General features: G+C 38.0%; 1 protein-coding gene across 2 annotated transcripts in view; it reads left to right on the top strand.

The window, feature by feature from the left end:
• Positions 1–24,222, top strand: part of PIGG (phosphatidylinositol glycan anchor biosynthesis class G) — an 82,502-nt gene that overhangs the window by 5,448 nt on the left and 52,832 nt on the right. For both annotated transcript variants that reach the window (XR_004082502.1, XM_031063193.1), the window contains exons 5-8: positions 2,897–3,109; positions 11,591–11,808; positions 14,195–14,476; positions 21,533–21,990. Coding sequence is in view for 1 of the 2 variants with exons in the window: in XM_031063193.1 (XP_030919053.1) it covers positions 2,897–3,109; positions 11,591–11,808; positions 14,195–14,476; positions 21,533–21,990 (1,171 nt within the window). In the remaining variant the exon portion in view is untranslated. The remainder of the gene's footprint in view (positions 1–2,896; positions 3,110–11,590; positions 11,809–14,194; positions 14,477–21,532; positions 21,991–24,222) is intronic.

Raw genomic sequence — 24,222 nt, 5'->3', positions numbered from 1 at the left:
GGGAGAGAGAGGAATAAAACCCAAGAGAAACATGTGATACACAATGCAATTGCTCACCACCTGCTGATTGGTGCCCAGCTCACCTTCAAGCAACAATCCACAGCCCCTAGTCAACTCCCTCCGGTTTGTATACTGGCTACGATGTGCTATGGTTTGGAGTATTCCTCAAAGCAGTTCAGGTCAGCTGCTCCAACTGTGTTCCCTCCCAACTTCTCATGCTCGCTGGCAGAGCACAGGATGTGGAAAAGTTCTTGATTTAATGTAAGCCCTTCTTACGAACAGCTAAAACATCAGTGTGGTATCAACATTATTCTCATACTGAATCCAAAACATAGCCCCTGTATCAGATACTAGGAAGAAAATGAACTCTGTCCCAGTTGAAACCAGGACAAGAACACACTAGCAACTCTTAGTTTATATTATGCTAGAATTCTTTTTGAAAAGTGCTTTCGTTTGTTTTACATTTATTTGGGAAGCCCATTCTGTGTGATCTAAAACTCTGGTTTCAGCTAAAGTTAGCATCTGTATCTTGGTGAAATCGAGAATCGTGAATGAAGCTTTGTAACCAGTGAGAGAATTGTGTATTTCTGAGATGATAATCTTTTACAGCACGGTCCTATCCAAATGTTGAGTGCTAATGAGATCTGTTGTCAGAATATTGGGCTAATGGTAAATGAATAGGTGTAGATCCAAAATCCTATTTGAAGTGGGTTAAAACTGTGTCTTTCATGGCCAGAATATTTCCTTGGCCTCTATTATTCTCTCTCAGACAGCTAGGATAGAAGAATGAAAATTTCTCACACAAGTCCCCCAGAAGGAGGAAGAAAGCCCTTGGGAGACTAGAGACTATTGGAAATAGGATTATTTTTTAACATTAAATTGATCTGACCCTTGTGAAAGGGTGAGAGGTGATGGCACTGATAACATGACTATTGATTGCTAAGTCTTAAGGATAGAATATGGACCATGAGTTTGTTTACTGTACAGGCTGCTTAATTTTATATAATTGATGTGAGTTCACATGGTTCTAAAGCTGATTTTCTACTTGTAGGTAATGACAAAAACCTAAAACCAGACAGTTAAAGGCAAGAGGCAATAAAGAAATGGGGTGGTAGAGAATCTTTAATCTACTTTGTAGAGTTGTGCTTAAACAAACTTGACTGAGTGGATCGGTGGAATACAGTTATACCAGGAGTGAATATTTTCTCAAAATAATACTCCCTTCTGCTTTTCATTCGGCCACTTGTTCATTTCCATGTGATTTCTTTTCTTCTAAAACCTGTGTGCAGAGACTTGTTTTATTTATCTTGCTGGAAGTTCCTGCAGCACGGTGGAGGTAGATTTTCCTGTTGTTTGTAAAGTTGTTATCCAGCTGCAGTAGAAAGCACTGCTTGAGGAGTCCTTGACCTCTTCTCAGGTCTGTAAACAAAACAAAGTCAAGAGTGGATCAAAACTCTTGGCTAAATTTTTATTTTATGAGTTTCACTAGCATGTGTTGACGGCCAGGCCACAAGAGTATAGATCTGTAAATGCAGTCTCCTGTTCATTGGAATTAGTTTCTGTGAGGTTTAACCTGAATGAGAAGTTCTTACAATTCAGTGAAATGTATCTATTTACCTGTCTTTTGGGATAGCATTTGTGATTTCTAATGCCTTTGTAAATATCCAGCAGTTTACTTTTCATTGGTACAGTAATCAGGATTCTAGTGACTGCTCCTTATGATCCTACTGTAAACAAAATGTACTGTGGTTAATTTGGTAGACCTCAAAATAGTAATCCTGTGGGCTTTTTACATTTAGTATGCTGTGAGAGTATTACTTGTATAGCTTTCTACAGAGATGTGTCACCCATGATTGGCTAAATGTGTTTGGGTAGTTTGGCTTTTTTTTACCAGTTAAGAACTTGCCTTTAAAGATAAAATCTGAAAACTGCTGACATACAGGCACTCACGCAAAGAAGCTTTACGGATTATAGATGGCATTCTGTACAAGTATGGGATTAATCAGAGCTAGATGAGAAATCAGGCAAATTTTAATGCTCTTAAAAGCAGCCTTGAGAGGAATGAAGACTATATAGAATTCTTTCTATACTGCATTTAAGTCAAAACACTCAATGCTTGGAGTTACAAAGAGGATGAAATAAAAGCATATAGAAAAACACTGTTACATAACTAGTTCAGCATGAAAAGAAACAGCTGGCAAAACAATCTTAAACAGATGGTTCCTTATGTTAATAAAATCATTCATGTCTGTAGATTTCTGTGGGACTGAAGGCTAATCCTGATAACTGCAGTAAGTTAATGGAATCTTACACAGGACCCTTAAAAAATCACTAGGTTTTCCTGCAGGTAGCCATAGATTTGGAACCTCAACATTCTTTACCTGCTGTCTAATTCTGTTTTCCTAGCAACATGATATTAATTAAATCTTGAGCTGTTGTCATTATATCAAGATGCTTCTGGAATGCTGTCAACATTATTTTAGGTTCTCATTCTTTGTTCATATATTAAATAGACCTACTGCAGTGCTTTCTATTATTTCTAATGTTAAAGTTACAAAACTGTCTTAGGATGTAGGCTGCAATTTGATATTAAGGTGATGTCCTGGACCATCTGTTTTCTTACTTCTACTTGTATAACGTTTATTTTATGTTTACAGTAGTTATTAGCGTTGAAGAATGGCACTGGCTAAGAATTTAATAAATATTGGATTTACAGCAGCAGAGGATAGCTGAGAAAGATCAGTCAGCTCTCTGTAGACCACTTAAAATAGCTGATCTAACACCAATGAAACAATTTTGAATCTAAAAAGGTGCCAGCTGTCTCTGGAGAAATAGAATGGGCTTGTTATTGAAACACTTCTTTTCCTCTCTCTTTCTCTTTTTTCGTTCGTTCTAGCTCCTCCAGCCCAACCTGAGCATGTGCAGCAAACAGATTTAGCTAGCACACTGGCAATAGGTCTTGGCCTACCAATTTCAAGAAACAGTGTTGGGAACCTTATATTGCCAGTTGTTGGAGGCAAGACAATGAGAGAACAGCTACGTTTTGTGCACTTGAATGGGTTCCAGCTTAGCAGATTGCTGCAAGAGAATACGCCTGCATATGAAAAAGGTAAATTAGCTAAAAAATGTTGCAGATATACTAAAAGGAGATTGTTTATAAAACAGTTTGGACTTCTAAATTCAATAGTATGACATTGCACTGCAAGTTAGCTATTCTTTTGAGAGCAGTATTCAGAGCAGTTGTACTGAATTAAATCTTTACTGCAACCTACTTTGATATACTGCTTCTAATTTTTTTAATGACTACTAATATTCCTAGTTGGCAAAAGAGCAAAAATAATGATGGAGTACGATTAAAGTAAAACTGCCAGTGTAGTTAAATCTCAGTGATTTCATAACTGCTCTTTCTGAGGTGTTCTATATAGGGCACTGACTCTGAGCTATTTGGAGAATTAACACAATGGACTGAGTTTTCTAGTTTAAATAAAAAGATGCTTCAAGTAAAGCTGGGAGATAATTTAGGGTAAGTTATCTTTTTTTTTTCATTTTTATGTATTTACTTGAAATGAGAACCTAGAGAACTGCTTATTAAAATGCAGGAGAGTGTGTGTGTGTGTTTATTTGGAGGAAAGAATTAAAAACAAGTAGAAAAAATAAACCAAACCTAGCAAAACGTTGTATTTCATTAGGAAGCATGATACAAACTGCAGTATAAATAATGAATATGATAATTTTGTTAAAAAAATTGAGTCAGGGGGTGAAGGAGAATATTTTACCATTGACATTAGGTGATGTTGTCGTAAAGTGACTCTGAAGCTTGTCAGTTGATTTGTAATCTGTTGAATTGTTAAAATAACTAGATGAGAATGCAGAGGTGTTGTACTGCTAGGAATAATTAAAGTGGATACCAATGTAGATTTTAGCAAAATGATTCTTCTAGGTCAAGAATCAATTATCTTTCAACATCACAGCTTCTAATCATAATTAAACCTTGTCCAGGAATCTCAACAGAACAAATTCTGCTTGTAGCAACAAGATGCCTGTAGTAGGACCCATGCTCCATCTCTTCTGGCATTTTTCTTCTGCACAAATTTCTTCACTTAACCCAGTTGTGTCAAGTGAGGAACTTGCCCTGTTGAGGGGTTTCAGGATATGACTGTGTTGCTGAAAATGCCATCACAAAACTCCATCTGACAGTATTTCTGCAAACACTGATGAACCAGGCTGGAGTTTCTACCAGCTTCTTGTTTATATGTTCATTTTCATTTTATTTTTTGTCTGGGAACAGTTTAATTTCAACTTGTAGCTTTCATCTGAGAAATGAAGGTCAAAATTGCTGAGGATAAAAATGTGAGAAATTTTTATGGTGCTTGCTTGTGACTGCAAACTTATTAGAGGTGCTACCATGCTGGAAAGAGTTTGGGAGGCAAAGCACCCACAATGACTTTCTCTCCTTTCAATAATGGAAAGTCTCAATAACATGTTGCAAATCAAGCTTTTTTTACAGAGTCCTAATGTCAATTTCCCCTGTTTCTGTTGACTTCTTAGAGGGGGTCTTGTTTTTCTTAGTGTCCTAGGTGTGCAAGGCTTTGGTCTGTTCAGTTAAGACTGGCAGGGAACCAGTATGTTCTGTTTGTTTAGTGTTGTTTCATTGATGCTTGATTTGATACTTCAGGTCTAGAAGTACTAAAGACAATGTCACTAACTCAGCGACTTACATATGTAACTCAAGAGCCTGCATGGATGGCCATTTGTTTTGCATGGCCTTTAAGTGAAGATAAATGCCATCCTATTATCCCACTATAGGAACATACACATCTGTCAGGATTCTCCTAGAAGGAGGTTACCTTGCAGAGGAGTTACTATATTCAGTAATCTGATTCATGTTCAGGAAGGTTGCCTGCTCTTTAAAAAAGGTAAAAAGAAGGATTCTGGGAACTGCTTAACCAGTCAGCCTCACCTCTGTACTTGTTAAGATCACAAAACAGATCTTCCTGGAAGACGTATTAAAACATGTGGAAGACAGAAAGGTTATTGGAAATTACTGACACTACTTTGCCATGGGAGAATTGAGCCTAGCTAATTTAGTGTCCTTCTATGATGGAGTAAGTGCATCAGTGGACCAAAGATGTGTCATCTACTTAGACTTCTGTAAGGCCTTTGGTAAGGCCTCCCTAAACATTCGTGCTGCTGTTGTTAGAGTGATATGGTTTGACAAATGGACTCTGTAATGAATAAGAAATCGGCTGCATGTCTGTAAAGTTGGTGGCTTAATGTCTAATGGGAAACCAATAATGAGTGGTGATGTAGCAAAAGATGTCTCCATTAACAGTGCTGGCAATGAATGAGATAATCTTAAAAGCAACTTCCAGCCTGAATAATTCTACAATTCTAAGATTGTAAGTTGGGAATGTGAGGAGGGAAAATTTACCTTTATGTGAGAGAGTGGTGACAGGCATGTAGCTGTTCTGGGAGTGGATGATGAAATAGTTGAGAACTTCTGGGTCAGGATTAGTGCACATACCAACATGGGCAATATTTTATGGGCGTCTAGGGCAGACAGTTGGATTGTAAGGAATTTGTAGCTTTTCAGACAAGTAGAGGAGGTCTTACTTTCACCATCCATGGTGCTCATATGGTGCTTCAGCCATCCTGTTGCATTTCAGGCTAGATAGCTGGACAGTGAGATGGACTGAAAAGTGGCTCACCTGCTGGGTTCATGTGAATGTGATCAGCAGCACAAAGTCCCCCTGAAGGCTATTGTGGTCAACCACAGGGCTTAACTCAAGCCATAACTATTCAACATCTTCATCAATGATCTGGCCAGTGGGTCAAAGTGGCATCTCAGCAAGGGAAGGACACAACAGAAATCTGGGAGAAGTGCTTGATGCAATAGGTGGGTCTCCTGCCACTCAGAAGCACTTTGACAGCCTGGAGGAATGGGCTGACAGGAACCTCTTAAGGTTCAGCAAAGGGAAATGCCAAATCCTACAGCTGGGAAGAAGTAATCCCAATGTATCATAGCAGATTGGGTTTTGGCTGACTGGAGACAGCTGGAAGAACCACCACGGGGTGACTGGGGATACCAAGTTGAATATCAGGCAGCAGAGCACCCTTGTGAAAGGAAGGGCAATAGCATCCAAGGTGGCATTAGGAGGACAGTCATCGGCTGGTCAGTCATGCCTCTTGTATCAGCTGTGGTGAGCGGGTATCAGGAGTCTTGGGTCTGGTGCTGGGCTTCTCAGTACCATAATTTAGTGGATGTAACGTATTAAGTGTAGTGCATGGTCATGAAGGTGATGAAGGGATTGGAATGTCTGTCATATGAGGAGGGGCTGAGGGTGCTAGGACTGTTTAGGAGGGGTCTTATCAATGTAGGTAATATATGATGGGAGGCAGTAAACAAGATGGGACCAGGGTCTAATTGGTGGTCCTCAAAAAATTTGGAGGAAACCTTTCTAGGTAAGATCTGTCGAACACTGGAATGAGTTGGCAAGAGAGGTTGTGGAGGCTTCATACCTGTAAACATTCAAGACGTGACTGGACACAGGTCTGAGCAATCTTCTTTAACTCACCCTACTCAGAACTTTTTAATCTGTATTTGAAGAGCATCTGACCACTCAGCAGAGTTGTGCTGACAGCTCTTGAGCTGTATAATTTCTGAATTCCACAGACAAGGTCTTCTGCCAGTTTTTTTGAGTGAAAGAAACCCCAAAACATTGTTGGATTCAGCTGGACGTCACTCCCATTTGCTTAGTTGGACATCACTCATATTGAAACTGCTGCTGCAGTTTCAAGCTTTCCAGTGCTGTTTTTCCTCCAGTAACAACTAGTGGATCAAAACATTTCAGTTTCAATGCTAAGAGAAATGCCTATGCTTGCAAGGCATAAGCCTTGCTGCTTTTAAAAAAATATATTTTTGACTCTTGAAATCCTGTCCAGTGTTGTAATTTACAGCGCAGGAATTACAGCACCAGCTGTTGGGACCATGAGGATGATGACTGAGTCAGGAAAAGACTCACCCATTTTAAGCTATATCATAAAATGTACATTCATTTTTGGTGGAATATTGGTTTTCTTTCTTAACCCAGTGATACAAAGTCAGCTGTCAATTGAGTTGAATTGCTGTCAGATGGGAAGGCAGAATGATTTTAACAAGCCGTTTCATAAAGAAGCTATGGATTTCCTTGAATTCAGCTACTCCAATATTAAGAACAAACTGTGACAGTACACAAAAATTTCATCTTCAAGTGTGTTTTAAATATATCTGTTAAAAAAATAAAGAGCAGAATGAGGGCAGGTCAGTAACTGCGCCGGCAGTTTATAAACAGACACAAACAGGACGGGACTACTGATGGATGCGTTGGAACCGTTTATTTTCTAGAATCTTTATAATACATAGTTTTGTCTATGCAAAGATCCTGACAGTTCGCATCCAGGCAGCAAGCCAAAGAAATTCACTTGTTACAAATCACCAAATACTCATCCTAGCCAATAACACAGAGAGAAAGCATATTGACAGTGATTCTATCCAATCAACGTAAGCACACGTAGCTGGGGTTAAAACAATACTTGCTTGTTTATTTATAAGAAAACAAAGCATAAAACCCTATTCATAATTCCACCTTGCTATAGAAACTTTTTGCAACTTAGAAAGTTATTCTGAATCGCTAATACATAGCTCTATTGTTCTATTCCTCACGTCTTCACTACAGCTTAACAAGATGCATCAGCAATATCCATAGCTCTGCTGCACTGAGGCCTGTCTGTTTTCCCACAAACCTGAAACCTTCTAACTTTATGGATTCCTACAAGTAACTTCACCCAGTGTTTGTTCATATAAACACACATTTTCAAACAAAGAGGTTACACAACATTTAATGGGACTTGGGGTTTGCTTTATTGAGGTTCAAAAGAATCCTCACACTTAAACATATCGTCAAATAAATTAAATTTTACATGAGAAACTTGAAGGTTGACTAAGGGCTTTATTATTTAAAACATTTATTTTTGAAACATGCTAATAAATTGTAATGTGAGGCATGAGGTTTTCTTTTGATAGATGTGGATACATGCAGCTAAAGAAAAAGTCTGAAAAAGGAGAACAAAAATAGCCAGCAAAAATTAAAAAGCTGAAAGAAGAATTATCTAAAAACACACTTTGGGTTTTTGAGCAAGTTCATACCTCAGTGTAAGATAGGCAGGCCTAGGTATCTAGCATTGCTTCCCTCGTGTTCTGAACTTCTGAACATGTAGTTGGATGATAAAATTAGGACCTCTTCTTTGAAAGGCATTTTACAGTGAAATGAATAGTCATGCTGGAGAGCAAGTTGGCTGGTGTTATTAAAATGAGTGCAAGCTTTTCAGTTTGGGACTGATCCTGAACTTGTATTAGATTAAAATAATTTGACTTTTACTGGGACTCGTATATGTTGAAACTGGAGAAGTCACTTTTACATTATTCATTCTTTCTTATAACTCTTTTTAAATGATTGCTGCCTGTGACTGGAACTAAGTGAAGTTATTGTCAAACAGATGCTTGCAAAGCTTATCCATCTGGTTGTGATAATATGGTAGTGAGGCTGAAGCAGAAATTGCTAATGTAATACTATGCAAGTAAAACATTGCCAGTGCTTTGTGAAATATGCGGCTAGGCAAGCTTTCTTTGGATTTTGCTTCAATTTTGACTTGTTTTATAAGTATCCTGTATGGGAGTGACTTACCGATATTACCTACGTGTTACCAAAATGCGTCTCCAACAATTTAATGCCCATGACCCTTATTATTCTATGCCTTCTGCATATAGATGTGCCACTGAACCAATATGAATGGAGTTCTCCAATGAAATTTGGCAGCCATGGTCTTCTATTTCTGTCTGAAAGATCTTTAATTCATTCATGAGAGTTTGGCTAAAAGTCATCTTTCATAGCATGGACACCATGGTTTTGATGGGCAGTTAGCATGGAAAGGAATATATGAGAATGAAATAAAAATACTGAAGGGGCTGAAGAGGGAGACTAGTCAAGAAGCATGAAAGGGGAGCAGAAGATGTGGAGGGAATTTATTTATGTTTCAAAATATCGCTTGAAGTCATTTCAGTCTTCTGTATAATGAAAAAGTGTCATGTCAAATCTCAGTTTGATTAAAGCTCATTTTAGATGATCCTTTATGGATGTTCTCAAACGTATGAATATTTAACTCTTATTTCAAATATACTGAACAAGAAACTTTACAGGGAAGTTAAAAGAGTTACAGGAAGGAAATAAAATCCTCTGTGTGCACTGGCAGCTATCTTGATATACAGGTGTTTGCTGCTGGCTGGATTGTGCTTTCTGGCAGATTCCTGCAAGTCCCCTGCATAGCAGGGTCAGCGTGCCTTGGAAGTCTTGGGAAAACAGACTGGACATTTTGAGTTAAACATTGCCTTTTAAAATTCTCACCTTGAATTCAGCCCACAGTAGATGATGAAATGTCTTGTATGATAAGAGACTTGAAAATAGTAAGCACAATTCTTTCATGACCATACGAATTGAGAATAGAAATACTTCATTCAGCTTCATTCACTTGAAGTAGAATTTAAAATGTTTCTAGATTTAATAATGCACGTTCGCTGAAAAGGCTTAAAAAAAATAAAGTGGGGTTTTTTTTCCTAGTAGAATACACTGTTCATCTACAAGGAGTGAAAAAGAACCACAACTTAAGTCTTTGTGACACCAAAGTTATTTCACTCATTGTTTTAACCTTTCTTGTCTGAAACTGTACAGCAAACGTTTCACCCTACTTTAAGCTAAAAAGGGAAGAACTGCATGTTATATAAAGTTTCCAAATTGACTTTTTGTACTTAAGTTATCATTACCTTTCAAATCAAATTACAGGGAAATAGCAAGTACTATTAGTGTGAAGTGAAATTAAACATCTGTTTTTCAGAAAAAAATGCAGATAAATGTGAATATTCATGCATACCATAAGTTCCAGTGAGCTGTGAGTTCCTGAAAATTATGCTCTTGCTTTCCATGTGTTATGAACTGAATTTGTATTGTGAATGCATACTGTAGTCAATGATCAGTATTTGAAAAGCAGAATCACAGATTAGGTAAAATAGGACTGGATCACTGCAGGTTATCTAGTCCAACCACCCTGCTCAAGCAGGATCCCCTACAGCACATTGCTCAGGAATACGTCCAGAAAAATTTTGCATATCTCGAAAAAAGGGCTCTGCAACCTTTCCATGCAACCTGTTCCAGTGCTCAGCCACCCACAGAGTAAAAAAGTTCTTCCTCATGTTTAGGTAGAACTTCGTGTGTTTCTGTGCTGCCTCTTGTCAACAGGCAGACTCCTGCCTGTTGCTGGGCACTATGGAGGAGAGCCGGGCTCCATCCTCTTGACACCCTCCTTTCAGATACTTACAGACATTGATGAAGTCCACCTCTCAGCCATCTCTTCTTGAAGATGAAGAGGTCCAGCTCCCTCAACATTTCCTTATAGAAGAGATGCTTTGGTCCCCCTCATCATCTGTGTTGCCCTCCACTGGACCTGCTCCAGGAGCTCCATGTCTCTCTTGTCCTGAGGAGCCCAGAACTCCAGATGTGCCTCACCAGGGCTGAGCAGAAGGACAGGATCGCCTCCCTCAACCTGCTGGCAATGCTCTCCCTAATGCACCCCAGGGTCCCATTGGCCTTGGCCCCCAGGACACACTGCTGATTCATGGACAGCTTGTTGTCCACCAGGACCCCCAGGTGCTTCTCTGCAGGGCTGCTTCCAGCAGGTCACCCCCAGCCTGTGCTGGTGACTGTGGTTGTTCCTCCCCAGGTGCAGGAGGATTACCCTGCACTTGCCTCTGTTGAATTTCAGATGTTTCTTTTCCTGTCCCTCCAGCTTGGCATGGTACTTCTGAAGGGCTGCACAGCCCTCTGGGGTATTGGCCATCCCCTCAGCTTTGCTTCATTAGGGAACTTGCTCATGGGAGGCCTCTGTGCCTTCATCCAAGACGTTGGTGAATAAGTTAAACTTCTTTGGACCCAATGTCGATCCTTACGGGACGCTGCTACTAACAAGCCTCCAGCTAGGTAGACTTTACACTGCTGATTAAAACCTTCTGAGCTCTGCCTTTCTTTTAGTTCTCAGTCCACCTTCACCATCCTCTCATCCAACCTGTACTACCATCTGATGTGGCGTGTGTGTTGTGTCCTTTGGTGTTTTCCCTAGACATCAGCTATTTGATAAATTCCTATTTAGCTTATATGATGTGTTCCGGTGGACAGCATTGCTTTCTTCCCCCTGCAGTATCTGAAGCATTTAAATTGTTTGTCCTGGAAACATTTTGTAAAAATGAATGGTTATTCTAATAAATTTGTCAATTGTTAGCGGTCTTGACAGTTTATTAGGTTGGAATTCATTGCTTTTATTCCAAGTAACTGGTATTGCTGCAGAAAGATAGTGTAATTTTGTACCCATGAAAAGCTTTTCAACTGCCATAGCAATTACATGTTTTTATACATTATACAAGCAAATATAAAAATATGATCACATCTCCAAGTAATCTTTGTTTATGGACCCTCTGGCTTCTTTTCTTTTCTCTCTTTCTCTCCAGATCCTGGATATGAACACTTTAAGATAGCAGAAAAATCCCATGGTAATTGGATCAAACTGTATTTAGAGGGGAATAATTCAGAAATACTCTTAAATCTTGGCAAGAAGGTCCTGAAGCAATACTTAGAGGCCCTCAAGACTTTGAGTTCTTCATTAAGCAAACAAGTGGCACAATATGACATGTATTCAATGATGGTGGGGTCTGTGATCATCATCGAGGTATGAAAATCTTTTCTGTGTAAAAGTTAAGTGCACAAAAGTAAAGTATCTTGGTGTTGGATATGTAATGTATACACTTACTAGTCTTGAAAATTACTGAATATGGGTTCTTAGGGTTGGCTGACATTCTGCTTGCCTGATCAATACTCTTTTTAAAGTAAAATCTGGCATTTAAAATGATTCAAGAGTGCTTTTGATATGAATTACTTACATTTTAGTGTATCTAGTTACAGTAGATATGCAGATGTGCTACAACTTTAATTACTCCCATATTAGTTAGCCTTCTATTTTTGCGTGACTTTACTGCATTAGGAAAAAGAAAAAGAGTCTGGCAAGTAAATCCCTAGCTGTTCCTCTTTATCTAATATTGAATATAGCTGCTCCAAACAGGTAATACCTTATATGGAAAATTCTCACAGTTGCAGGAATTGTTCCTTGTACTGATAGGTTTAGAGCCCTGAAATAAATACTTGATGTAGAGTTACCTCTTCATATCTCCTGTAGTTACAAGGATAAGATATACCATATCTTTAATTTGAAGTGGATCTCTCCAAGTGATGTTTTGGGGAAAACTCAAGCACTGGGTCTCCTTTGTCCTGGCAGGGCTCTGTGCCTTGTCTCCCATGCACTGCTCTCTGCATACAGAGTGCTTCTGAAATGGCTTTCTGGTAGACTGCTCAGTGGGGTTAGTCACTCTGCTGATCACTTCACAGGAATGAGTTCCACGGTGCCCTTGGGTAGATGGGATGGTAGGTTCTGTTCCTGCTCTACAGATGGAAGATCTGGAGGTGGACAAAGTTCAGTGCAAAGCTGAAGGTGCATATCTTTCTTTGTTCCTTTATTTTCAGAACCTGTGCATTCAAGTTGTTGACAGTTACTACTTTACAGTTTTTTTTTTTTTGGACTGCAGTTGTAGATGCTTATTATTTCTTGAAAACTAATCCTAGGTGTTATACACAGTCAGTCTTCATCAAAGAAATATGCAGCTACTAACTGCAGAAATTTTTGTTGAGAAGTGTATGCTCAGCATAGCTGTAAGACTCCAGCAAAATGGCTGGAGTTATTTATTTTCTCCAGTGCAACACTAAAGAAACTGCCTTGCTCTCCAAAATGGTTTTGTCTTGATATCGATTTTCCACCTTAGAGAAACTCAGATGTCTCTTCAAACTATGCTCTGCTATAAATGCCATTTATCCTGTACTTCAGATGAGGAGAATACTTCTGAGACATGAACTGATAACTGTGCATTTGTTCAAAAGACCTAAATTTAGTTTGGTAGATACCTGCAGTTTGAGCATTTTCCTGCCATGAGTGCTGTTTTGGTTTTAAGTGATGGGCTGAAATGTAAGACTTAAGCCAGTAAGCCAGTGTGATACTCAAAACAGCATATTTTCATAACCAAATGAAATATGCAGTAGAATATGAAGAAACAGCAGACTATTGCAAAGCTTTTTTTTTTGTCTACTATGTCTCACTGTAGTGTGGGAAAAATTTTAGGCATAGGTCTTCACAAGTGACAGTGAAAAATTACAGGTTTACAGTGGTCTGATATAGTTGTTTTTGTTTTGATTTGTTTTAATCTTGCTCTAGCACCAGCTGTTGAGGTCAGTCTAGTCCTAGCTCCATTTCTGCAGCTTGCAAACATTTTAGTGTGTGACTGAAATTTCCCACTTTTTGGTAAAGGTTTGTGTATGAGTTGCAGAAAGTTTCTTTGTGTTGTTCATCTTTGCTGCCACAGTTATGTAAGAGAAAACTTGGAATTCTGCTTGATCTCTGTGCAGGTCAGAGCAAAGTGAAAGTAAAACCAATAAATTCAACTAAGATCAGGAGAGATACAAGAAGTACTGGGAGAATTCATAAACTAGAAATTCAGCATACACTTGTTTGATGGTATGAGAACTTACCCTTGTTTGGGAAGCTATTTAGCTCAGCAGGATCTCATACATATGTATTTCTCATACAGGAAATAAATTGCCTTTCACAGAGTGTATTAACTTCAGGCAATTACAGGTGACAAACGATGGGTCAAATTTTTTTGCTTAGGAACTATTTTGATACTGGGAGTTCAAGATCTTTTACAGGGAATGAAGGTCATACATATCATTGGTTGCCACAAATGAGGAGGCAGATGATGATTTATTAAACTTGGGAACTTGTGTGTTTAAGCCCTTAATAAATGAAAAGACAATATTGGGTTCTCCCATTTATATGGTAATATCTTACTGTGGGAAAAGAAATCCAACATAATTCTTCACAGTTTTTTTTATAAAGTATGCATATTAGCATAGTGGCGTGGATGACAACAGCATGATTTTTTATGTGAATTCTTACCGTATGCTTTAGCTAACCCCAATTTTCAAAGTATTAATTCTCCTTTTTTTTCTAGGTTCTGATACTGCTTTTGCTCAGTGTTCCAAAAGCCTTGAGCAAGCGGGCAGAATTTGAAGTGCCCCTCTCCCCTCCACTGTTCTCTCTGCTGTTTTACTTGATGTGTCTGATGCTGTGTGCTGTTCATGTAATTGTATGCACATCAGCAGAAAGTTTGTGCTATTTCTGCAGTATATCCTGGTTAACAGCAGTTGGAGTGATGATGCTGATTTCTGCACTCATGTGTGGTATTTTATCTGCTGTTGCAAAGATCTTAGAGAATTACAGACTTCCACCGAAGGTGAGAGCCTGCATTAATTGTGTTTCAAAATGTTTTATCTTTCATATACTGTCTTCTATCTTTCATAATATTTTCAGTTAAAATTGTGTTTTCTCTGTGTGTGCTTAAAGAAATTCTTATTTGTAATGTAATGTGAATATATATTATTATTTAAAATTGTAATTGAAATGTGTTGTTGTCCCTGTGGCATGATACTGACCTGATGAAGATCTAAGAAGTGCTTTTTTTTGACATGATTTGAAGAATTTTTTTAAAATACTGTGCAGTATTTTCCTGTTGACTTTATGAGATAGGAAACAGTTATGCCTTGTACAAATCCTATGCTTTTACATAGTTAGGTTTCACAATTGCAATTAAAGCAAGATGTATAATGCTTTACAACAATATGAACAAAGGAAAAGTGATGATACAACAGACAGTAATGCTCTAAGAAGAATATACTTTTCCAGTATACCTTTTCTTGTATTGGTGTTACTGATGTTTGGTTTTTTTTTAATAGTTTTGAAAATGCAAGAGAAAGAGATAATTTAGTCTGTCTTTTCTACTTTTTATGCTTAAGAAATAGAGTTTGTTAAAATCTTTGGAGTTCTCGAAGTGTTCTCATTGCGAGGAGTTACCTTCTGTGTGTTACTTGAGTTTTATTGTTTGTGTTCAGTGGAATACAGGTAATTCCAAGGAAAGAGAATTTGCAATGCCTTTTCTTCCACTGTGAAACTTAGTGTGCTAAGAGCTGTCAGTCAGACCATAAAATCAGCTTCTAGCTGTTTTTTCTACTGCTTGTTAGTCATATTTTTCAAAGGTCTCTGATGTTCAATAGCTTCGCTGCTCAGAGTACTCCATTTGATGGTACAGCTTCTGTGCAGTACAGTCCTTCATCAATCTGTTTCATAGAATCAAGCTTGGGGGTTTAGTATCCTTTTTTAGTGTCTGACAAAATATGGCAAGTATGTTGCTTTTATGATATGACAACATGCTCTGTCAAGGAAAAAAGCAAACTTTCCAACTTGAAAAAACATTTTGTAACAGCTGTATTACTTACAATTCAGAAAATTCAGAATTCCTGAGTAAAGATTTATTTTGCAATCTGTGCAGATATGTGCTGTAATTCCTGAGTGTAGATTTAAATCTAAATTCTTATAAGTAGGGTTGCTAATGTATTTTATTCAAACTATGCCAGATTATAATTTTGTTTCCATAATTTCTGACTAGGTGGTTTTTTTTAGAAAAAGAAGAAAAATATAATCTTGAAATAATTATTAATGCTTCAGTGTAGAAATCTCACATGTACTTGGTGTGCAATGACGAACACTACTACAAAAGACAGACTTGTTTTTCATCTTGTTACTAGTTTTTCTAATTTTAGTATACAGTAGAAATCTTAATACAATGAATTTTGTGGACCTGCATAAAATTTACGTGCATGCCACTTCAGTAGCATGGAGAGCAATTGCAATAGATGGTACATTTCTTCTCCAGGTGGATAGTCTCAAGGAATCACAGATAGAATTCTATCTCTAGATTCTATCGCATGGTAGAGTGGTCTGGGTTGGAAGGATACGAAAGATCATCTGGTTCCAAATCCTTTCATGGGCAGGGACACCTTCCACTGGACCAGGTGCTCAGAACTCTATCTAGCCTGACCCTAACAGGGCATCAACAGCTTCTCTGGGCGACCTGTTCTAGTGTCTCACTACCCTCAGATCATCTGCTTCAAGTTGATAATACATAAATGAGATTTTCAGCAATGTTTTCCAGGTTTGTTTGTATGTTTGTTTTTTCAGGGCTGGGGCACGTAGAAATAAAAAATTCTGGATTCTCCATCCCAGGCTGGTCTGTGATCGTATTCCTATCTGAGATATATCTGAAAATGGGGAAGCTTAAGTATAGCTTATGAAGTTTAGGCAATAGTAATTCTGGTTGGGCAGACATGACTTTGGATTCAGACCAGTAGAAATACATTTGTGTCATCCTGTCTTCACTCCTGTTTCATAGGTGACTGAATTACTGGGTGTATCTCACCGCATCAGTCAGTGAGGCTTTGCTGTGTCTGTTCAAGTTCCAAACAAAGCTGGAAGTATTTCTTGGGTTTAGTTAGTATGTGCCTTCGTTCCAGATACATGTAAAAGCAGTGACTTGGTTTTGAATAACATTTTTACCAGTCTCAAGGCTGTTGTAGAATGATGTGGTGGGGGTTTTTTTGGGTCTGCCTAGACAAATACAGAGCCTGGAGAAAGTGGAAGGAGCAGTGTATAAATCTGGTGCTGCTTGTAATGAAGATGCGTTCCAAACGTTCATCTCCATCTTTCATCCCCTTTCCAGTAGAATGCCTAGGTTTCAGGGGAGAAATGGGTTTTCTTATGCTGTGTGTTGATCTTGAGGCGCCTTCTGTGTGAGTTGTATCACTTCTGCTAAAATATCTCTGAATCCAAGGGTTTTGTGACCTGTGCATCTCCATATTGTGAATCTGCCTGTGGAGTCCACTTCTGGGAGAATTCTGAAGCCTTCATCTTCTGATGGTGGGAATAGAATCCTGAATTTTGGCCTTTGTGGTTAAAAAAAGAAGCTCAAAAGCCTTTTCTAAGCTCAAGCTATACGATAAAATGTAGGTATTCTAAAAGTAATTAAGATAAGCTCTCCTGTTAATGGCTTCAGAGCTTTTTTCCTTCAAATTGTTTCCGTTCTCTTCTAAAGATTTCTCTGAAGTGCTTCTCATTTGTAATGCTTTTTTTTTCCCCACTGTGGCTGAATATAGAAACTGATTACCAAGTTCATGAATTTTCTGAAGACCAGTGCAGGCAGTGTTAGCATCTGCTTCCTGATGGTTATTTATAGATTCTGATTGCTGTGTTTCTAGCAGAACCAGTCCCTTCTTTTAGTGATACTTCAGGCTTTAAATAGTTCTGCAGCCCTTTATGAATTCCAAAAGATTGTTTAAAATTTTAACTTCTTGTTCATAGTTTCACTGTAATTGCTTGGTAGTTGATATAAGCATGGTATTTACTACTACTAATTGTGTGAGTTTTTTTCCCTGTTTCTGTTAGAAATAAAAACTAACCATTCTTTTGCAACTAGAATAGAGAAGTTAAGGCTTGTCAAGTAGAGGTCTTGAGAATTTTCACTATGCAGAATTATAGTGGGTTTTTATCACATATACAAAATGTCCTTCTTTCAGTCCTTATTTTAAAGCACCTGTTCATTTAACAGTACTTTTGATTTTCCTCCTTTTTTGGTGTTCTTGATGAATTGAAGAATGTTACATTTTTATGCAATTGCACCTAAAATATTTTTGTCATTTCTGACCTGGGGAGAAAAAAGCTGATTGGTGGTGTCTTTACCAGATAGTGTTCAAAAATTATCCCAAACTGCTGTGAAAATGTAGGAGCAAGTGTGATCTGTAGTACTTTGTCATGGAAAAGTTACCATCATAGAGAATCATGGGTTCAGGGAGCTCAAGTATCGGAAGGGAACATAATGACAAGTGTTTAAATTGTGAGTGATAGTGAGCATGAAAAATAAAATGTTTCTCCTCTGAAAAGTAGTTCCAGAATTTCTCAGGATTAGCTGTAGATGGTTAATCATACACACACAAAAAAGGTAACTGGAATAAGACTTAGAGTGCAGAAGGCTTTATTTCAAAGTGAAGAAGTTTCAAAATTTAATGGTCAAAGGTGCGTGTACTCTGTCATTTATGTATTGACACTTTTGCAAGCTAGCAAGGTATGTTCATAGATGAGGCAGAGGGGTCAGTTTCCGTGTTGCTTAAATATTAGTGCTGATACATCAGTTGTTAAAGTTGCCTTGTCTTGGGAGATGATACGTTTACATTGTTTGAAGCCTGGCATTTAAAGATTTCTAAACAAAAGCTTCTGTTTTAAGTTATTTTGCCAAGATACCAAACAAACTGAGAGTAATACAGATTTTTTAGTGTCTGGAGTGTCTGCTGAGTACCTGAGGGCTGGAAATGTTCAGCAGCTGGAAAAACAGAGCTGTGAATATCAGAGTTAGACCTATATTTCAATGCCTTTAAACCAAATCTAAAAAACAGGTACAATCTAAGTAATCGAAGGTCAGACTGTATATGACACCATTCTCATGGCATTCATAATAAGGCACAGTTAATATATAAGGAATTAGAAGTAAATATAGAAAACCTTGATGAAGATATTTCTAGAATTTCTTAAGATTATCAAGGCTGGGGAGATTATAATTTGCATCATAATTTTTAATTTTGCATAGTGATTTAACTCTGATCTGAGATGTGGTTTATCAGTAAATGTCTTTGAATTTTAATGCTTTGTAAATGTAGCAGTATTTTTTTCTCTTTTCACTGAAGTAAGGAGAGACAAGCAGGCGAGAAATACAGATTTCTGATCCTGGGACATTTCACATTAATGCCATCATTTTAATGAGGTTTTTGTATGTTCCCCATTGATAATGCATCACTTCTTCAGTTTTCATATCGGTTGGTGACAGAAACTAGATACAAGAGACCAGTCCTTCTATAGATTTTATGTTATGTCTTACAAAGAAGACAAATTATATCATGGACTTTTTCATTCTCATTTATTTAGGATCTCAGATTCCTTTGTCTCTGCAAGCTGATGGTGCTTACATGCTCGTTTATTTAGTTAGCCAAGATCTTTAAGGTCAGCATGATAGAATTATTGGAATTTAAACTTGCTGAAGATCTGTCATGTACTGTTCTTGTCTCAGCTTTGTGAATTTCATGCTCTTTGGTCTTTGCAGAGACTACCTTGTCCTTTTGTTCCAAATACCAGCTTATGGTATTTGCTTTTCAGAATAGAGTACTAAACAAACCTAAGTGGTCTTTAGAACACCAAAGAAATTTCAAATGCTAGTAAATTTAGATTGAACCTAGGAATTTTGTCTGATTGTTGGTATTTTTCTCTCCATTATTGTTGTGTGTAACCTCATGAGGACTTTTTTGGTTGTGTGGGGTTTTGTTTGTATATTTGTTTGTGTTGTTGTGTTGTGTTGTTTTTTTTTTTAAGTTAAATGAGTTTGATGTAATGTATTCTTTAACAACACAAGAAATGAAGAAGATGTGAATAGGTCATAATTGTAGTTTTAGCTCCTGCATTCTTTCACATACATCTCTTTAAAGTTTGATTTTGCAAAAGTTTTTTTTTCCTAAAGCAAAACTCCTAATAATGTTAACTGTTTTCTTGCATCATGTGATTGTTGTCCTCTTGGTGTTACATGGTCTTGCTTATTGAACAAAAATACAAATGCTGCTGTCAGTAAGTCATAAACACCAGTGATTCTTGCATTTAAGATGCTCAGAGATACTTGTATTGTTTATACCTGCTTACTTATTATTGGCTCAAAGGTCAGTTTGGTTTGATTTTCTATTAACATGACTTAAACTGTGCAGGAATAGTAGTACACTGTGCATCTTTTAATTTAGTAGTTTCTCTGTGAAATTTATCCCTGTGAATATTAAAGATTTTTTTAAAAGTTTGTTCATAGGTCAGATGTAGGAGGATGATGTAGTTAAAGTATGCAGTTAAAGAAATGAATGTGAAAGTAGTTTCAGAGATCTTTGTTCTGAAGTAAAAATGGCATGCAGTAATTTCAGTCTGGCTTTTTAATTTTTCTTTCACTAGGTGCTTCAAATACATTTTAAGAGATTCTGCATAATATTCTGTAATAGTGCAAAATTAGATGAAATAAAATAGTAATGTATGACAGCATATTGACAGTGTCTTTCCCAAAATTCTTCACAAGCATGTATGTTAGCCTATTCATTAAGGTATTGTTAGGAAGCTCCTGGTGGTTCCAGTGTCCTCTGGTTCTTGCTTTTACTTGCTCTGGTCTCAAGTTTTTGACATACAGGCTTGTCCCCAGCTACTTGCAGTGGCATCTTGAAACGCCCGCAGGTGGGACAGGGAATGGGGTTGAACAGAATATAGGAGAGGATTTAGTAAGACAGGATAGACCGCAGTGACCAGGCACAGGGCTCAGTCTGAGATGTGCACTGGCTCCTGCTTATATGTAACTGAATCCTTTCTCCTTTCTCCTCTTACTTTGCCCCTGCTTCCAGAATATTCCTCACCACCCCCTCTTCCCCACCCTTGACATTCTTGAAGCTCTCTTTAATGAGTTGGTACAGATCCACAGGCACTCTCAGATATCTGTAATGCCCATGTACTGTCACTTCTCCCTTATCTGTTACAGAGTCCAGACTGATGCTCTTCAGAGCTGTGCCTGTGATTTCTTACTGGCCTGTCAGTTAATGGCTGAAGAGTTTTGGTCATCTTTATGTTAGTGCATACTCACGACGGTTGTGTCTCTCTGTGGTCTTTTTATGGCTTTCTCTATGTGCTGAAATGGTTCTTCACTTGATAACAGCAATAAACGGGGTACTCTCAGCTTCCTCATGCCCTTATCCTTTCTCTTTAGCCCTACTATTGAAGGAGTAATGGTAAGGCAATTCCAGTTAGCTGCTGAGAACAGGAAATTGAGCTAAGAAGGCATTAGACAAAAAATACTATGGTTTTAGATAAGCACAGTTTGTAAAGTAAATAATAGATGGCTAAAGGTTTAAAGTAGATTTTATGATGAAAGACGCATTTCAAGCTAAGCAAGGTCATGGGGTGCCATCAAGCAGTAACTTTGTTAACTTGAGTAGTGAAGGGCTGTCACTGCATTGAGTTGAAAATATCACAGATTTCAACTACTAGAGAATTACCTATTATCTATATCTCAAGATTTCTGCCGGATTTCTATTTTTACTTCTACAAATATGCAACAGGGCATGAACTTCTTTTGAATCTTCTGTTACAGGGTAGTAGGGAATCTTAATCTGTAAAGTTGTGATGATTATTCATAGAGAAGTTTTATCCCTTAAACAGAATGCAGTTTTAAAAATCATTACTATGTTGCAGTGCTGAGTATGCTTCACTGAAATTTTGAATTTCTAAAGATAGAAATAAGTTATCCTGCTATTTATTTTGTTTTCATTGCTGTGAATACTTACAAGTGAAAGTTTTACATACTTTTTCACCACTGCTTTTTTTCTTTTTTTTTTTTCAGAATCCTGTTGCTTCCAGTTGTAGCTGGTCAGAAATAGATGTCCTGATTCTGGCTGGGACTATTGGCCATGTTTTGAGTTTGGGGGCAAGCAGTTTTATAGAAGAGGAACATCAAACCTGGTATTTTCTTATCAATACGCTTTGTTTGATGCTGTGTCAGGAACTTTGTAGAAATAATTTTCTTCTGAAAGAATGTGACCCTCAACATAGCACCAATGTGAAGCACAATTTTGATAGTATTGGGGAATCCTCTGAGTGCAAGAATATAGACATTCCAGCAGCAAGTAATTCAAAACTGGGCAAGGCTACCTCTTCATCTGAATTCATAAAAGGATCAGATAAATGGATAAGCTTAGCAACTCCATGGATCATCCTTATTTGCTGTCGGCTGCTTCGATCCTTGAATCAGACAGGTGTTCAGTGGGCCCATCGGCCAGACTTTGGACACTGGTTGACAAGGTGGGTATCTGATTTACTGTCACACTTTCTGTCTTATTTTAAAATTAGTGTGTGTTTAATTTGGTGAAATATGTATTTTTCTATATGGTCTCTGATCAGGAAGTGCTGCACACATACAAAGCAGATAAATGGTGAAGTGACATAAGGAATTTTTTCATTTCTATTTCATGCAGGAGTAATTCCTTGTGTACTATCAATAGTTCATAATCTTTGCCCTGCACCATGACATACCTAATTAATGCCAATTATACATGATAGGTTTATCAGAAGCAAAAAGTAAATATTTTCCATGTGTAAGTCAACAGTGTCTGGTTTGAGAAATTAGAAATTACTTAATAGAATTAAACTTTTGAAATTAAGGCAGGAAGATTCTGCATAATTCCAAACTTTATGAAGTCGCAGGAGAAGATGCCACACATAGAATTCTTCCTTGTCTATCACATGCTTGTAATGTGTGGGTGAAAAGCTGAAGGAATTTATTGAGTGTAATCTGATAAACATGAAAGGGATTTTTTTATAACTGAAAGTACAGCAGAGAAGGTCTTCTGCTTTTTCTAATGCCTTTCAGTATTTTTAAGGACTAAAGTTATTATTCAGTGATACTTGAACTGTCTCGTGTACTTCAGTTAGTGGATAGAGATGCAATACTTTTCAGCTGTCTAGTCAATGTTTTGCAAACAGCAGATGAAGAGGCTCTGCTGTGTAAGATAAATAGATTTCTTGCCAGTATTTTACAACACATGGATGAAATGTCATTCATCATTCATTAAAAATGACATGAGGAAATGGACTAATATGAGACTTGTTATTTATTGGCAGCCTCACAGATGAAATGCTAATTGGAGTGACAGGCATAAGTGCTGAAAGCCATGAGTTATGAGGGAATTTATTGCATTATAACGGTTGTTCTGTACCAGAGTTTTCAGCATGCATTTCTGCTCTTGAGGTCAGGAAATGAGGAAAAAATGTCGTATTTCCTATATCAAGTCCATATGATAGATAACTCACTTCTTCATTATGAGCTAAGCCAATGTGTGAGCAGGATGAGGTGTGATTTGGTGTGACTGTGAGGATTTTTACAATTAATCCTGAGCATCTGTGGAAGATTTATTTGCCCAGTTATGTCCTGAGCTAGATTTTTTTCTTTAGACTGTCAGTCCTCTTCTTTGGAGTGTGCTGGTGCCACAAGGCCATGAAACAAGGACCTGATACTCCTGCAGCTGAAAAGTTTGTTTCATATACGTGCTTCTACTCATGTGGTCTACCCGAGATGTTTATTTACTCTTGGAAATGTTACCAGACATCTAAAAATTGTGTGTGCATGTATGGACTTAACTTTCGAAGATCCTCTCCTGCTTTAGTATGCTCCCACCTCTGGTTTCTTGACGTTAAGTGTGCCTGGAAAGCAGCAAAACTCTTTGTAGCTTTGGCCTGTGGGGGTCTCAGGGATAACACAGATGGAGTGTAGACTGCAGATAGAGCAGGTACTTCCCAATTTATAACAAAAGTGGGAAATCGTATATGCCCAGCTCTAAAACTAGTTGCCTGTCATGAACTTCCAAGCAACCCATTCAGGTAAACCCAAAGCTTTTTACATTTGTTTTGGTTTACTCTGGTGTTTTTTGGTTTTTTGTGGTTTTTGGTGGTGGGGTTTGTCTTTTGTTTGTTTGTTTTTGTTTGGTTTTTTGTTTGTTTGTTTGTTTTGGTTGTTGTTGTTGCTGTTGAGGAAGGAGAGAGGAGAAGGGAGAGAGGATTCTATTTTTGTCCCTGTGAATTGGAATTCATATGGATTTGAATATGTCCATATCTTTCTCTGCACTGGGTAACCCATAACTGGAGCCATTGTTGAACCCAGGGTGAGAAATAACCTTCCTCCGTCTTCGGGTAGGGTTCTGCATGCGCAGCTCCACATGCTGTTGGTTGCCTTTGCTACAAGGGCACGTTGCATGCTGATTGTTGAGTCAGGGTCCAGCCAGGCATTTAGAGTCACCTCTGAGAAGATGGTCAGCCCCCAGTCTGTCCTGATATGTGTAGCTATTCCTTCCAAAAAGGTGCAGGACATTCCTCTTGCACTCATTGAACTTCATAAGATCACTGGTGTGTAATTTCTTCAGGCTGTCACGGGGCCTTTGAGTGTCAGCAGACCCCACCTACTGTACCAACCACCCCTCCCAGTTGTGTATTGTATGCAGACTTGCTGAAGGGGCACTGCCCCATCCCCCAGGTCATTAG

The sequence above is a fragment of the Geospiza fortis genome, unplaced genomic scaffold (assembly GCF_000277835.1).
Source record: "Geospiza fortis unplaced genomic scaffold, GeoFor_1.0 scaffold274, whole genome shotgun sequence".
Classification (NCBI taxonomy): Eukaryota; Metazoa; Chordata; class Aves; order Passeriformes; family Thraupidae; genus Geospiza; species Geospiza fortis.
This window is presented reverse-complemented; position numbering and strand designations above follow the sequence as displayed.